This window comes from Falco punctatus (genome assembly GCF_963210335.1).
Source record: "Falco punctatus genome assembly, chromosome: 2".
Lineage (NCBI taxonomy): Eukaryota > Metazoa > Chordata > Aves > Falconiformes > Falconidae > Falco > Falco punctatus.
In genome coordinates this window covers 63,578,453-63,594,520 of record NC_137581.1, presented here as the reverse complement: position 1 = coordinate 63,594,520, position 16,068 = coordinate 63,578,453, and the positions used below count along the sequence as shown (strand labels likewise).

The 16,068-nt window shown below is 46.8% G+C and overlaps 1 protein-coding gene across 5 annotated transcripts in view; it reads left to right on the top strand.

The window, feature by feature from the left end:
• CARS2 (cysteinyl-tRNA synthetase 2, mitochondrial) overlaps nt 1–16,068 on the top strand; it is a gene marked incomplete at its 5' end in the record, with an annotated part of 37,573 nt that extends 21,505 nt beyond the window's left edge. For 2 of the 5 annotated variants that reach the window (XM_080375542.1, XM_080375546.1), the window contains 6 exons: nt 78–144; nt 5,173–5,311; nt 7,339–7,462; nt 9,445–9,543; nt 12,688–12,948; nt 15,904–16,068. In XM_080375542.1, coding sequence (XP_080231668.1) covers nt 78–144; nt 5,173–5,311; nt 7,339–7,462; nt 9,445–9,543; nt 12,688–12,948; nt 15,904–15,978 — 765 coding nt within the window. In that variant the 3' untranslated portion in view covers nt 15,979–16,068. The other 3 variants (XM_080375543.1, XM_080375544.1, XM_080375545.1) reach the window with 3 other exon arrangements.

Genomic DNA, 16,068 nt, shown 5'->3' with positions numbered 1-16,068 from the left:
TGTAAGGGGGTGGAACAACTCTTGAAGAAATTGTTTGATAAAATGCTGAAGCTGTATTTTTTGTGGGTGGAGTTTAGGATTTCCTGAAGAAATTTTCATCGGATCAATTCAGGATGTTTTGTTTGCGCAGCAGATACAGCTCAGGTAAGGAAAACACCCTTATTTGATGAGAGGTGCGTGGCTTTCCACCCGTGCTTCCCAGGCTGGCGATGCAGAGGTGCGGTGGCGGAGCGAGCTCTCCCTGTGGTGCTTTGCAGTTCTCCTCCGGCAGGAGGAAGGATTGGCAGTGCTCTGTGGGGCTGCTCTTCGGCTCTCATTTTGAAAAGCATCTTTACTGAGCACAGCACATAACCATTTGTCTAAATACCTTCCTGAGCCGCGGTTAATTGCAACTCTCAGTTAATTGCACTTTCAGTTAATGAATTACCTCCATCTCTGATTTGCATCTGTTGCAGTCCCTTGTATTTCAGTCACGATCAGCTGGTTTTTTGAGATATATCTAGGCAGAGCTTTGCCTTATATTCCCACAGGGTATGACAAGGGCTTGCTAATAACTTTTTTTATCTCCCTGCTGTGTTACCATTTTTTGTCCCGTGGAGTTACTGAGTGTTCAAGCATTTCTGTAGTGCAGTGCAACTCACTTACACCAGCACTTGATAACCTAACGATCGTCTTACCCTGACAAGCACTGCTGGTGGGAAGAGGTGTGGGAGATTCTATCAGCTTCCCAGTCCACACCATGGTGTTTCCAGCAGGCAGATGCTACTTTGAACTGGAAGAGATTTTTGTACGGATGGTGTTTTTACCAGTTTATTGGGGCCTGCCAAAAGCAGATGGTAGTTCCCTAACCACTGCTGGGTCATCTGGCTCGTTGCCTGTCCTGACGCGGTAAGGGAACGGTGGAGTGTGGGACAGCACCTGCTGCGTTATTTCAGCAGGTCTCTAGCCGCCTTGGGTAAAGCGCCTCTAGTAGCGTGCCTGGGAGAGCTGGCGTCGTTAAGGCTCTGTGGCTTTGCTGTGGTCCATCGGTGTGCAGCGAGCTGCAAACCTTTATAGACGTGCGGCCTTTGTGCTGAAAAGTCTTTTTGCGTGTTAACGCCTGTAGCTGCTCACAGGAGCCACTCGTCTGATTTTCCTGGTGGAGCTTGCCTCTCCTAAGGCAGCTGAGGACATCAGGCATGCCATGTATCTCTGGAGTATTTCAAAGCATGGGATAGTAAAGAGACTGCTGGTTGTTAACTGCTGACCTCCACGTTGGTAGTAAGGGAGGAGCACGTCCAGGTGGGAGGCTCGCTGCAGAACAAGCTGCTGTTTGGAGCAGGAGTGGGGGCAGTCATCGGGGAGCACTGTCACCGCAGGCTGAGGCAGCGGGATGGTGGCATGCCTGGCTGCTTTGGGGCGATGCTGCAGGACAGTGGCATGCCTGGCTGTTTCCTCTGGGTCTCTGTCAAGAGATGAAATACATTGTGCACACATAAGTGGCTCCCCGGCTGCAGCTGGGGCACTTGGGAGTCTTGAACAAACGTGTATATACCACGAAAGAGGAAAAAAAGCTAATACCTACAACGCTGTCGTATATGTTTGTCCTGTAAACAAAAGCCAAAAGCCTGGCAGTTTCTAAGCCTGCCTTAGAGCAAGCAGTAGCACTGGAGCCCTGCAGCAGAGGGTTGCAGGCTGGTCCTCTCTGCTGCTGCGTGACAACTGGCTGCATTTGAACCTCTGTGAGACAGATGTGACCCTTTTTTTTTTTTTTTTTTGCCTTACTTCTAGGTTAAACACCTTCCTGTGATTAAAAGCAGAGGGCTACCTATGCAAATATAGGTGGCTTTGAAAGGATATGGTGGTGTTATGTCAGAGTACAGTGCCAGTAACTCAAGTGGCACAGAAGGATTGCTCAGAGGTCTGCTGCACTTACCACCTCTGCCTTATGATGTAGGGTGCAGCTCTTCGCTGCCTGATAAAGAGCCAGAGTCAGTCTCTGCTGAGCCAGGTATTTGCTATGCAGCCTGTCAGTTTGTCCCTTGCCATCAATTCACTTTGGTCTAAAAATAAGTTTACCACACTCCTTTTTGTCTTGCTGTCTACTTCCTAAGTATTTTTATTTGAAGTGAGAACCCAAGCACCTTCTGTTTGTTCCCAGAGATGTTTTTGTAGCCTAACCTGTTGGCGATGGCTCCTGCCATCCCTGCTGGGGAAGGAGAGCCTTTTGTAATTGCTAAAATCCAGGTCTGGGGGCTCGAGTGATGTTACCGCGCTTGTTGGATCCAGCCCGTAAAAGATCTTCGTAGGCATGCAGATGAGGGCAGTGCCTGGCAGTTGGGAATGGCGCTGTGGTTTACATGGATCTTGGGCTTGGAATTGGCCTTTTGTATGGTCTGGGCGACCATAAAAAAAAGTGGGACCCTCCAAACTGCCACAGCTAGGGAAGGGCAAGGGCTGGAGGGGTGCGTGCAGGCAGGTGTATGTGTTTCGTGGGAGTGGGGGGCCCCCCTCCCATGGCAGTCATTTTTTGCAGGGAGGATAAAGCTGCATGCCTTGTGAGGAGGAGGAGAAAAGTCAGAGGGAAGAGGCTTTGATACAGGACATCACCCTTCTTCTGGAGCGTGTCTCAGCAGGGGGTTCCTCTGCTCCATCGCCCCCTCTGCCTGCTTAGGCTGGTGGAGTGGAGCCGCTCGGGGTTAAGCTGAGCTCTGGGGGCAGTGGTGGTGATCCAGGCTGCCTCCTTTGGCCGATGCCTCTGGCTGTCCCCTTGGCCTGATTCACCACCCTTCAACCCACCTGGGGCTGCTGGAAAAAGATCTTCCCTAGGTTCCACAGGCAGTGGCGTGGTGCCCCGCTACCAACGTGTCTGCCAGGCTGCTTCTGGCTGCATCTGAAAAGGAGAGGTGCCATCTCTGAAGCCTTCTTGGACCCCGTGGTGGGGCACTGCCTTTCCTCTTGCATCTTGTCAGGCTTTGTTTTATGCAATTAGGTGAAGGGGTTGGGAGCCTGCTGCAGGCAGCAGGGTTCTGTCCCCAGAAATGCTCTCCTGGTCACCAGAACTGCTCCAGTGATTTTCTGCAAACCTCAGTGAACTGTAACATTTTGGTCCCTGTGGTCTTCAGTTTCTTGTTGTGCTAATAAACATGCATTTTGTAATTTTGATGATGTAGCGATGATGCCCTCGGTGGTGGAGGAGGGAAGGAGCAGGGAGTGTGATAAAGGTTTATAGAGCCGGGCTTGCCTGTGCCCACGCAGCGGGGTTTGCAGTGCCTGCAGGCGGTGGTTTAGAAAAATGCCATGAATCGAGGAAGAAGAATGGCTTTAATCAGAGCAGGCTGCATCGGGATAAACTTTCATCACATATTCCTTACAGAGTTCCTGTAACCAGGGTAATCAGTTGAGTAATCTTAGTGGATATAAATGATCTCTTTCAATATCTCAGTTTTCTAAAAGTCTGTACATTCGTCTTTTTAAAAGCTGGGTAAAGCTTGTTGTAAAACCAGTGTTAATGAGGCAGTAATGCAGATTTTTAATTACACACAAGTGGAAAATCTGACAAATATGGGTCCAGGCTTATGCCTTAGTTATACTGGGGTAAATCCTACAGAAAGTCTGTTTAACCAATTAGGCTTCTCTGGGATTTAGGCTAATGGAACCGGGATCAGGTCTCACATCTGGCTGCTTCTGCCCTCTTAGCTCTGTCCTCTTGCTCAAACTGCTCTAAGGAGCCTGTGTCTGGGCAGCGTTGGGTCATTGCACAAAGCAGTCTATTGTAATATGTGCAGAAGCAGAGGTGTGAGATTGCTGTGGGAACTGCAGGTGATGCTCAGTGCCGATGAGATTAGGAATGCGCTGTAAACTGTAGTTTGGATGTACCTTAATGCGGAGGTCAGGTGCAAAGTGTTGAAGCAATACTGCACGGGCTGCAAATGGCACTTTGATATAGGTGATCAGCTCTGGTGTGATAGTGTGGGAAGGATCGCATTTAAACTTGGGCCTGTCCTTGGTGGACACAACTTCCACCAAAGTCAGGTGAGCTGTCTTGTGTGGGGTCTGAGTGCTCTTTTACAGAAAATTGCATGTTGCTGCACAAACAACAAAAAAAAATGCCTCTTGCTGATGGCAGCTTGCAGTAAAAGTGATAGGAGGCCAGTCCAGCACCTGCACTTCTGAGGATGTAAGCAAGGTGAGAGGAGCCTGCTCAACCCTAAGCTAGCAGAAGTGGAGGCTGATAGTCCCTGAAGCACAATCGCCTGCTGAAGCTAGTCCTGCTGAATGCAGTGAACGTGTTTCTGTACCTGGATCCATGTTAGTGGCGGGGACTCATGTCTGCTTGGTCAGTAGAAGAGAAGCACTGTAGGGTTAAGGTATAGCAGATCTCATCATAAAGCAGAGCTCTGTTTAGTATGCAATGAATCATTTACCTTAAGATTTTATCTTTCTTTTCAGGGACTTAGATGTAAGTGTGTAAGTTGGGTGTGATGAATCCCATCCCAGACGTGCCCTTATGAGTTTAAGCAGTTTGTATTTTCTCTAATAGTTGCTATTGAAAATTAATGTGATCAGCTTGATATCGTGAGGGAATTGTGTATCTAGTGAAAAATCTAGACTGCAAAATCTCAGGTCTGTCTAGTTATTTTAGATGTTGGTGGAGCAGCCCTTTAGCCATAAGTGCCTGTATTCAGCGTAGAGTCAGTAGTGAGGGTTAGGTCTCTTTGGAGGTCTCCAAATGCAGATCGTGTCTACATAAATTGGAATAGAAGCAAAATTAGGGGTGAGATCAAAGGTATGTCTTGCCAACTTAAATCTGGGGGAACGCTTAGACATACATCCAGTCCAAATGCTTTGGAGTAATAACTTCACAGAGAGATTCAATAATGAAGAAGAAAAAAATATTGAAGTCCAGTAACTATTGCTTTGGTCAGCTTCCAGGTGCTTTTTTTAATCAGTTTGACACCTTTCCGGTAGGTTATACTTTGTCACATGTAGTGATTGTCTTTATATTGATGTAATTCACCTAGTGCACATGAATAATGGAGTTTTTAATTAAATGTGTGATTAATTGTAAGGAAAATTTGCTATGACAAATAACAACAAACTTCCTGGAATGACTGCGTCTCAGAATATTGTTCCTACGTATGACAGACAACATCCTCTCTATCATAATGCCCTGGTAATTTTTTTTCTTAGCAGTAGAATTTAGTGACGAGAGCATGGAAGATGCAAAGCACCTTCATCAGGCAATCTCATCGTTTATTAGAGATGCAAATGCTTATATAAAAGGACAGCTGGTATGTGACCCTGTTAGAGAAGACATACTGTGGGAAAGGTAAGTGCACCTCCTGTATCTTAAAGATTGTGATTATGTGAGCAGTAGCTTGCTGACAGGCTCAGAGGGGTGAACAATGTGGTGTTCTGAGCTCTGTTTAAGAAGCAGGACGAGGAGGACTGAGAAGCAGTGTTCCCTGCCAGCCCTCACCGAAGGCAGCTTTTTTAATCTTTTTTTTTTTTTTTTCTAGCCAGCTGCTTTTCCTTGTAGTCTGCTATACTTAGTTCGTTGTATTTTTAAAATCGGTGTTATTTACCTAGTGTGCCTGTCCTAAGACGGGCATTTTCGCCCCTCCTGAGTGATGTAGAAGGCAAAGCTATGACTGCAGTTGTGATGCTACCTGGTTTATAAGTGGAACTGTCCATTAGTGACTGAAGAAGAAAGAGCACAACTGGAAAGTAATACCCCTTAGGCACGTGAGCTTGTAATAAACCTGGCTGGCGCTGTGGTGTGCAGCAGAGGAGAGAAGGGGTTACTGAGAAACTGGCCAAGGGCAGAGAAGTCGCAGGGAAAGAAGAAACTACAGTTGTTGTGACCCTGACAGTGATGAGGAGAATCTCCTTTGGAGTCCCTTAGGAAAACCAGATCATCTTCCAGGAGAGAGACGTGTGGTGTGTTGGGTGCAAATCTGAGGGGATGAGCGCAGTGTCCTGGGGTCGGGGTCAGAGGGGTGTTGAGCACCATAAAGAAACATGCATACAGGCAGCTCTGGGACCTACGATCAGAGGGGAGCAGCCCTGTGCTGTAGACGTGGTGCTGCACCTCGCTGTTGGCTTGCAGCTGCGCCACGGCTTGCAAGGGGTGCTGGAAGGTGTTACAGGGAAGTGGAGTTGAACTAACTAGTTGTGGTATTTGGCAAAAGCAAGTCCTTCAGCAGGAGGGTGCAGGAGACCTGCTGGCGAGAGATAAGGCTGAAATGTGAGGTGTGTGTGGAAGTTAAAATGGATTGTCAGTGGGGGACATGTGGGAGGGCACAACTTGCTTGTCAGTAGATGTAAGAACAAGCAAAATGAAACAGAGCTCTTAATTAGGAAAGTGGTAGATGCTCGGTGGAGAGGGGGAAGCTTTCAGGAAAGAGTGTTGGGAGGAATGAATTATGGCAGCAGCCACGTGGTGTCTGAGGGGAGGCAGGCATTCCGGGCAAAAACACTCAGAAACAGGTGAAACGGTCAAAATGGGGTTCAGGAGAGCCGCAGAGGTACTTGAGGCTCCCCAGGTAACCCCGCTTCTGGAGCTTTATCATGAAATGGCATCCTTGGGTCAGTGCAATCAAGGTCCAGTTCGCCTGGCTGCGTACAAGAGTGCACTGCCAGCAGCTGTTTGCAGCTCACCATTTACTCCTGCTGCTGTCCTCATTCTGCTGCTCAAAGCAGCTGCAGTCAGTGGCACTGGTTCTGCAGCGGTGAGTGCTGGTTGCCTACTGGCTTTTGGCACTGTTACGGAAGTGTTTCTACCAGACCTTTCCACCTGGGCCAAGCTGAGTGGAGTTCCAGAGCTATGATTGGGCTTAGCTGGGAGATAAGGAAGCGGTGCCCTCTTCCGAGCCACATCCTGCCATCGGGACCCCTGGCCGACCCCGAGTCAGCTCTCTTGCCAGACACTGGAGTGATGCTTGTGATGTGGCTTTGGACGAGAAGCATGCCCTTAGTGTGAAAAACAGGCTGCTGGGGGGGGGAAAAAAAAAAGGAGGACTTAGCAAAATCTTAAATGTGCTTAACAGCAACCTTATTTTCATCTGTTTTTAAATTATTAAGGCAAACCATGCTCAGCTGTTGTTGGCTCCTGTGATTAACCATGTATTTATTGAATGGTTGTAGCACTTTGGATTTTGACAAGTGTCGAGTTTCTCCCTTGGCAGCTGAAAGATGTGTTCTCCCTGATCAGTGTAGCATCGCCCATCACAGGATAGCTAGGAAGGAAATGACAGTGTCCTTTCGATGACTCCCTCTGGCTGAATAGCTGATGAATTCAGCGCACTGCTGGCATCTTGTTTGTCTTATCTTAAATGTTACCTTTTCTTCTTGAAGGCTAGCCAACACAAAAGTAACCGTGAAGGCTGCGTTTGCCGATGACTTTGACACCTCCAGGGCTGTTGCAGCAATTATGGACCTCATTCACCATGGCAACAGACAGCTTAAGGCTGTTACTAAGGTAACCCATTAGGATACAGAGATCAGAAAATGACAGCTGTCCACTGTCCTACTGTTTAATGCAGACAGATTAGTTTATTGTTCACATAAGAAACCAGCAGAAACAAAGCTCCATAAATTGTTGACCTTAATAGTGCCCATTTGTCCTGATCACATCACAGGAATTGTGTGTGGCTATTGTTTTGTGCTTCGTTGTGTCCAAAGGATGTTTCTTTCCTGCTGCTCTATATTATTTATACCTAAAGATTTTTGAAAGTCCTGAAGCTGTTGTGGCATGCTGCTGATTTTAGCGCTGGCTTTATGTTCTTACCCTGCTTCTTTGCTTAATACGTATGCACAGAAATCAGCCTAAATTGGGAAGTGTGGGGCGGTTGGTCGCTGCGGGGGCTTTGGCAGGCAGCCCCAGGTGCACGGGGCAGTCACGGTGGTGAGTTCAGCTTTGGGGACTAAATGGCTTCTGCTGCTGGCAAATTATAACTGCGGCCTCAGCATGCCTGCGTGAGTCTGTCTTCAGATGGCTTTTGGCAGATTGAGACCCTGTTAAGATCTCTTGATGCTGACACAAAGGAGGCGTCTGGTAAGGACCAGACCCGAGCAGGAAGCACAGGCTGGAGCACTTTGGGGCCTCCTTTTACTAATGGCTTCTTTTCTTGCTCGAGGCGAGCGGCTCTGGCTTGTTGCTGTGCTTCTTGATTGCCGATGTCATCATGACCACCATGTTTGCGCTGTAAAATAAATAGCGATAACTGACTTTAAGAAAGAATTAACCTGTTGGTTGAGAAATTCTGCCGCCTTCTGGTCCTGTTTTGGTGCTGGTTTTAAATTCTGTCCTTAGCCTTACCTTTACAAAATGACTCTCGCTGAATCCCTGACCCGAACCAGTTTGCAGCAGGGATCTGTAACAGCGTTACTGCTTCTAAATACAAGCAGCCTCATTTTGCCAGTCGTTGCTTGTTTCCCCCGAGTTCCTTCTGTCAGTGGCTTTGTTGAGAATTCGCTGGGGTATTTGTGGGGTGGCTGACTCAGATTTCTGGTTGCGGTGGTGGAGCTTTTCTGGGTGCAGCCCAGCTGTCTGAGCGTTACTTCGTACTGACTGCGTGTAGTTTTTCTCCTTAACTGTGAGTAAATGCACATAAATATAACTACTTATTCCTCTCTTCAACTGTCTTGTCATTCTTAACTTAGTTGACATGTTCCTGTTTCTTTCATCTGGTGGTCCACTTCGGCTCCTTCTGGTTCAGATCTTTTGCAAATTTTAACTTATGGCTTATCTCAGGCCCTAATGGAGATGCTGGATAGCATCCAGTACCAGCTGCTAATCCAGTTGTGTATGTTGTCTTTTTTTTTTTTTTTTCTTTAGGCAAGGGTTAGTTCCTTAAATTGCTTCTTGGTCTATTATTTCACCTTGATTTTTGTTTTTTTGTGTGTGAAATAAATAAACACGGAGGAAAGAAAGAAAGAAATGTGTTCTTAAAAATGCTGTTCTGTTGCTGGTGCTACTGGAACATGACAAAAACACCATAAGCTATCTCAAAGCAGCCTTCACGTTGCTTAAATCAATAAGGCACTCAAAAAAGAATTTGAGTGTTTTTTTTTTTAAATCACTTATTTTATAGTTGCCCTTGAAGCTGGGATTTTGTTCTTTTATTTTGTTTTCATACACACGGCTCTTTCACGCCCAGAAGTGTTATTTTTAGGTCTAATTTACTGCGCGCATGTAATGCATGGCAGCTTCACGCATCTCTTCTCACTGTGTATGCTGGTAATAATTTCTTCCCCTCCCCCATTTACTTAAGTCTTTTGCCTTTGTGTTGTGAGGTGGTTTTAGATCTCTGTAAAAGTTCCCTCTGGGCAGGTGTTTACTGGTGGGGGTAGATCTATATAATTAGTCATAGTTTTCCCTTGTGGACTAAGCTACAGAGAGATGCTGAGTTCTGTAATGTGTATTGACTGGACAATCTCTTTTGAGTGTTTTTCAAACAGGATGCTGGATCTCCTAGAAGCTCTGTTGTGTATGGAAGCATTATTTCCTATATAGAAGGCTTTTTTAATGCCCTTGGGATGTCCTTTGGAGAAAGACAGGTACGAAACATGTCTTCTATGTGTACTAGTATATGGTAGCAGCACCAGTGTTTTGGTTTATAGAAGGCTTTCCGAAAGCATCAGATGTAACAGTTATTTATGGTTTTAGTAAACCTTTCTGCACCGCTTGCAGTTTCTGCGGTGATGTCTTAAGAGAACATGTAAGCAGGTGGAACAAAGTGTGGGCTTTCTTGTTCTTGGAGGTGCACCCATGTGACTTCTGAAGCAATTATGCTGTGGAAATGAAAGTCTGAGGAATGAAACAACGAGAAGATAGCATTGGAGGTCTTTAAGTTGGTCTTGTTATGTGTCTGGCTTTCCCCTGGCTCTTCCTCTTCTTTCTGATGGTTGCACCCAGGCTGACCTTGATAGCTGTACAAATATTTGCAGTTGTGATCTCCCTGCACAGATCTTCTTTCTGCAGAAAGCCATGGTGCGGGGAAAGGGGCTGCTCTGCCTTGAGCTGTGGCAGGGTGCGGGGAGGGGCAGGCAGTGGTGGGGAGTTGGGCCATCATCGGAAATACTTTACATATCCTCTGGTACTTGGAAAGGTAGAAATGGTGAGGGGGGAAGAAAAGGAGAGAAAATCTCAAAGCACTGCACAGGGAAGAGAGTGATAAATATGGAAGTGATATCCCGATGTATGGAAGGGGAGCATTTAAAATGACACAAGGTGTTAAGAGACTAGCAGGCTGCTCTGTGCTTCTCTCCTGCACAAAATCTGGAGCCGAATGCCAAGAAGTTGAAAACTTCCTTTAGAAAAACTGTTCTTCAAAAATTCCTTTTGGAGAGGAGGAGGAGAAGAGGATAAGAAAATGTAAATAACATTATTCATCCTTTGAAAGTCAGGCAGTATAGCAATAAATGCATTTATTTACTTTGCCTCTTTGTGTATTTTTCCACAGTTTCTTTCAAAACAGCGTTTGGGTGTGAACTGGTTGTGTGTTACTCCTCATAATGTGTGGTTTGTCCCGTTAATTTTTAGCGGTGTACTAAACACATTTGTAAGTTGGATGGCAAAGTCATTCCTCTAGATTCCGGGCTGTCTGTATGCAGGTGCCCGCTGCACCTACATTTTTTGCTGAAACAAGTGTGTGAATGCTTTTCTTCTTTGTATGCTGTGCTGCTTTCTCTGGGATGGCAGGGTCAGCAGAAGATGGTGCAAGGTAGGCAGGAAGGAAGGAGCAGCACATCAGACTCTTCTCTGTCCCTCTGCTCTTTCAGCTTCCAGTAAATGAATCAATCAAAGCCTTCATCAGAAGGGTCCGTGGGCTGCCGTAAGCTAGTAAATTAAATGGTGCACGGGTTGTTCTCTGACCTTGAGACCAGCCGCAACAGCTCAGCATCCAACCTTTCTTGCCCCTTAGCCAGGTGATCCCGGGCATGCAGCTTGCTGGGAGCAGTCCCCGACCACCACAGGTCCCAGCATGCGGGCTGCTGGGAGGGGGCTAGCTGGCCTAGCTGCCACTGTGCTGAGTTAATACAGAGGCTGCAAGGAGTGGCGTTGGGGCCCTCTTCGTTTGAGTATTTGCATATAGCCTGTGGGCCTGTCTTGCTCTTAGGGTGGGATTCATCTCGGCTAATTAGCCTTACAGTCTAATGTGGTTGCCTGTGCTTTGCAGCGGTGCAGAAGTAGGTGGAGAGAGGCACCACCAAGGGACGGTCTGGCGGTTGTAAAATTAAGACTGCCTGTGTCTGTCTCTGTGGTGGCAAGGGAAGGAGCCTGGACAGCCACAGGCAGGTAAGGTGAATCTGGCTGAAAAGACAGTGGGTGGAAACCATCGTGCCCGTTGCAGAGCTGGGGAGCAAAAGGTGAGGGCTTCTGCTCTGCTGAGGTGTGCTGTATTGTGGGTGCAGCTGGGGGCAAACAGGTGATCATCTGTGGGGTAGGCAAGGGCCAGATTTCCATATAAAAATTCTTATGAGCTCTTTGGATTGGTTGGCACTTCAGGAGAAGAAACTGGAGATCAGCCCTGAGAGGCTACACAGTGTTTTACATGGAAATCTGCTGGTTCATCTCCTAAAGCTGCCCCTCCTTCTGGAGGACCTTGCCTTGTGTCCTGAGCGGGTGCCTGGTTTGAACGTTGGCAGTGGTGTTTGTAGAAGTGTTTCCTGCTCCCCTCATCGTTTGTCATTGCTCCCCATTCTGTATGTGAGCATTTATCCTGCTCTTTTACCTGCCCCAGGTTACAGTGGAGCATTTCGGCTGCTTAGATTTGTTACTTTCTTCAATCTCGTAACTTCCTCTTTAATACGTTTACATGCTTTGAAATTCTGGGGACTTGTCTACCTTTTATGATTATGGAGAGCATCTTGTACCTCACTCTATCTTTGATAGCTTCCCCCTCACCTCCTTCTCCTCCTCCTTGTTTGCTGCAGTCAACGGCCTCTGAAACTACTCCCTGTCATTTCCATCCTGCTGGTCAGTGTCTAAATACAATCCCTTCTGGCTCTAATTACTCAGCTGCCCTTCTGCTCCCAGCCAGGCATCACTGCCGGCAGCTTCACCCCCTGGCCTCGGTGTGCTTTACGTTTCAGTGCTCCGTTGTCTGCTCCCCCTCTTGTGTCTTAGCGATAGGGGAGGTTTTCTGTAGGTGCAAGGAGAAAGGGTAATCTAGAGACTTAAAGCCAGAGTACGTGCTCCTGGTTTTGTGTTTCCTGAAGGTCTGGAGCTCAAAGGCCGAGTAAGGGGCTGGTTTGCTCTCTGGCTCTGCTGACCTTTGCAGCCGAGGGGCCGTCTGAGCTGGGGGCTGGGCTTCCCTTGCTGTGTCGCATGGCTGTTGCCAGGCCTTTCTTCCATTAATTTGTCTAATCCCTTTTTAATTTATGCACGCTTCTGGCATCTTGGAGGTTTCCTGTGGCGATGCGTTCCACAGTTGGATTATGCAGCATGTTATGGTCACGTGAGAGCTCTCTGCTCCAAGGTAGAGGCTTTCCTGCACAGGAATATGCTGAACTACTTCCAAGTATGACTCTACTGTAACTTTTTGTCTGGCATTAGTGAGATTGTGGCATTTTGATTGTACCAATATATGGCAGATGCACAGTGAAGAGAGGTGATGAGGCCTCGGTGCGTGCTACTGAGTTGGGCTTGATTTAAAAATCATTCGCAGATGTTTGTAAAGAAACCTGTTTGATTTCCAGGTGGCTTTGGGAGGAGACAACTCTGTTGTGCTCTCTAATGTCATGGATGAGCTTGTAAAGTTCCGCGCAAAGGTCCGTCATTACGCGCTCGCTCTGCCAGAAGCAGCAGGCACCGTGCCGTTGGAGGGGGCCACGGCAGCCAAAGGGCCGGAACAGGAACAGAAGGAAAAGAGGCAGCAGTTAATGCAGGAGAGAAAACCGCTCCTGGAGGCTTGTGACAGTCTGCGTGGAGACCTCGCTGCCTTTGGAATCCACATAAAGGTAGAAGACAGTAATAACCCTCTTTGTGAGACCGATAGTTTTTAAGACAACATTTGTTTTTGCCCTTTGTGCCCCTGCAGCAGCTTTCGGTGTTGCAGCCGGCCCCTGTATGACTGCAGTAGCAGGAGGTGGGAGCTGAGCCCTTGCCTGGTTGTACTGCTAGCCTTCTCTTCTGCTTTCCCTCAGCCTTGTGTCTCCGTGCAAGCTGTACCTGCTTCTGCAGTTAAGGGTGTGCTATATGCACACTGAGAATCCTGTAATACTCAGAAATCCCCAAGCTGCTCAGATTCAGTCCGGAAGGAAAGGTTATGAGTAATGCGTGCAATCTTTAAAAAGACTGCAGAAGAACTGGAAAGTAAACTGAGATGACTTAAATAATGCCTTCCCTCTACCCCTCTCCACATTCCCCCACCAAAAAAGTCCTCACCAGAAAGCCTCCTCTGTCTCCAGCAGCTCCGTTCCCAACTGTTCCTGAGCCGTAAGTACTTTGATTCCTGTACCACTCCTCTCTCCAGCCTGCTTTCTACTTTTAGCCTGTACCTGATGCCAGTGTTCTTTTCCATTACTCCAGTGGTGGCTCAGGAGAAATCCCTTCATTGGCTTACTGTCCCCTCCTGGTCTCAAGGTGCTATATTACTTCTTTAACAGGTGCTGCTTCTTCCAGTTCCTCTTGCTTCAGTACCCTTCCCACCTCTGCTCCAGCCCCTGTTGGGTCAGTGTTGTTCCCTATGTGAAAAATAACCCTCCCTTTTCCCTCCAGCATCTTTCTTCCTCCCTCCAGTTCATGCTGCTCAATTTTTCCCTGGCGTGGGAACTGAGCCTTGCACGGTCTCCTTACATTGTTTTACCAGTGGGAGGATATAAACCACAGTGACATTAGGGAGTGACAGCATACGTCCTCTTTCATTGCTGAACATGAGACGTGTCATTTGTCAGCACACCTATTAAGAACAAATACAAGGCATGGTCAGCTGTCCCATGATCTCAGATGAAAGCGAGTGTGCTGGTACAAACTGGGGAGAGGGCCAAAGCACAGTGGTGGTGAGCTACAGCTGTGGAAGCAAAGGAAGGCTGTGGGAAGTTGGAACATCTGCTTCCTTAACTTTTTTATAAACAAGCTAAATCCTTGCTCCACTTACCTGTCAAGAAAGTTTGCAAATCCTAATAACTGCACTGAGTGTCTTGGACAAGTCTCTCCCTTTTGATCTATTTGGCAAAACCACCACAGCCCCACCTCCACCTTCTTGCAGATTTGTTTTCGTTTGTTTTTAAAGGAATTTATGGACATTTAATAACCTTGTAGAAATTTGCCTTAGCAAGGATTCAGCCCATTCCATTTATTTAATTTTTTTTAATAACCTGAAGCTTAGCATAATCTGTCTCCTGCTTCTCCCAGAGTAGTTTGCTCCTGAAGATGAAGCATGCATGCACATATGAGTGCACACAGCTTGTGTCCAAAGCTGAACTCTGCTTTTTTTGCTGATACGGTGAAAGTATCTGAAGGTGTGCTGTGAAGGTTGCCTTTGCAAATCCCAGAAGAGTCCTGAAAACCAGGTGATGCAGCTTTGCGGTTCCTCACGCAGGCTCGCTGGAGCACATGATGGACAAGACGTGGTCCTGCCCAAAGCAGAGCTCTTGCCACACTTGTGCTCAGCATGAGTCTGCTTGGCTGGGTCAGTTGGCCACCTTGGCTTGGCTATTGCCAAAAATGCTGTGGTAGCACAGCACCTAGCAGCTGCGTCCTGCTCACCTACTAAGTGCTTGAGGAAGTAATTTGAATTTCTCTCTTTTTCTACCCAGCCTCTGATTTCCATGAAACTTTTATAAGGCACATGATACACATGCAGTAATGCATCTGTTGATAAGCTCTCCTTCTGTTGCACGGGGCTGAAGTCAGCCAGCAACTTCTCAAGTCCACGTGCAGGAGGAAAAGCAGTACAACAGATGAAGCAGACAAGCCTCACCTCCACCCAGTGCAGACTAGGAACCCCTTCAGGGAGGGGCTGGCCGCTCCAGGATGCGAATAGCAATTTAAGAGTATGCTAGTAACTTAAGTCCCATAACAATCAGCTTTGTAGAAAGGGTAATTTCTCCTTCAGCTTATAAACTTGCTATTTCTGTACACTGGTTTCTTTTCCATGCTGGTCAATGTAGGCAATGTTCTGTTTGTCTGAAGTTACGGAACTTGTAACAGATTGATTAAAACAGCCACCAGTCTTTTCATGTTGTTAGAGCGTGCTTGAAATGCAGGCTAATCTGTGCTACTAAGTGAAATGTAGTAATTGGGTAATTACACATCAGAAACAGTTTTCATTTTCATGTAAAGAAAATTCCACATTGTATTGCAGCCTCTCTCATGAGACAGAACTCATGTAACACTGTCATGTATCAATATGCAGATTAACTTCTGTTTTCAACTATTGCAGTCAGACAGCCAGGCCTTAATAGTCAGAAATGTTCAGTTTGACTGTAATATCCTCTTTCAAAAATATGACAGTATTGCATTACAGGTATTTACAGCAACAGGCTACTATCCTAAAATTCAGAAGATCAAATGTTAGGTAGTGTATTCTCATGTATTGGCCGTAAGAGCAGCAGTTTTCCATGTACATGAGTCATTTAAACAAGAAAATGTGATTGTCGGAGTTTATCAGAAGTTACTTGTATGAGAGAGCCTACACACTGCTGCAGCATCCCACACTGAAGAGATCACACCTCTATTGTGGATTTTTTTGTGTCTTAACTGGGGAGAATTACCTGGGTTTGGTGTACAACTTTGAGCATCATTGGTAACAATAGCATTCCTGTGAGATGGCATTGCCACCTCTTTTACCAAACGGGTCGCATAGCTTTGCTGTATTAAGCTTGGTTAAAAACCTGCACCTCCAAATAGCTGCATGTGTACGATCCCTTTGTGATCCAGCCTGCTGGGACTGACCCGCTTGCTTCTTACAGGACAGAGCTGCTGTCTCAACCTGGGAAATTGTGGAAGGAGGCCAAGAAGAGCAGCAGACTGAGAAAAAAAGCTGATCCTTCATCCTTGGACTTGTTTTTTATTTCAGCTGCTTTGGCCACAGTTGTAAATACTAGTACTTTCCAAATAAAATCTTTGGAACAGAA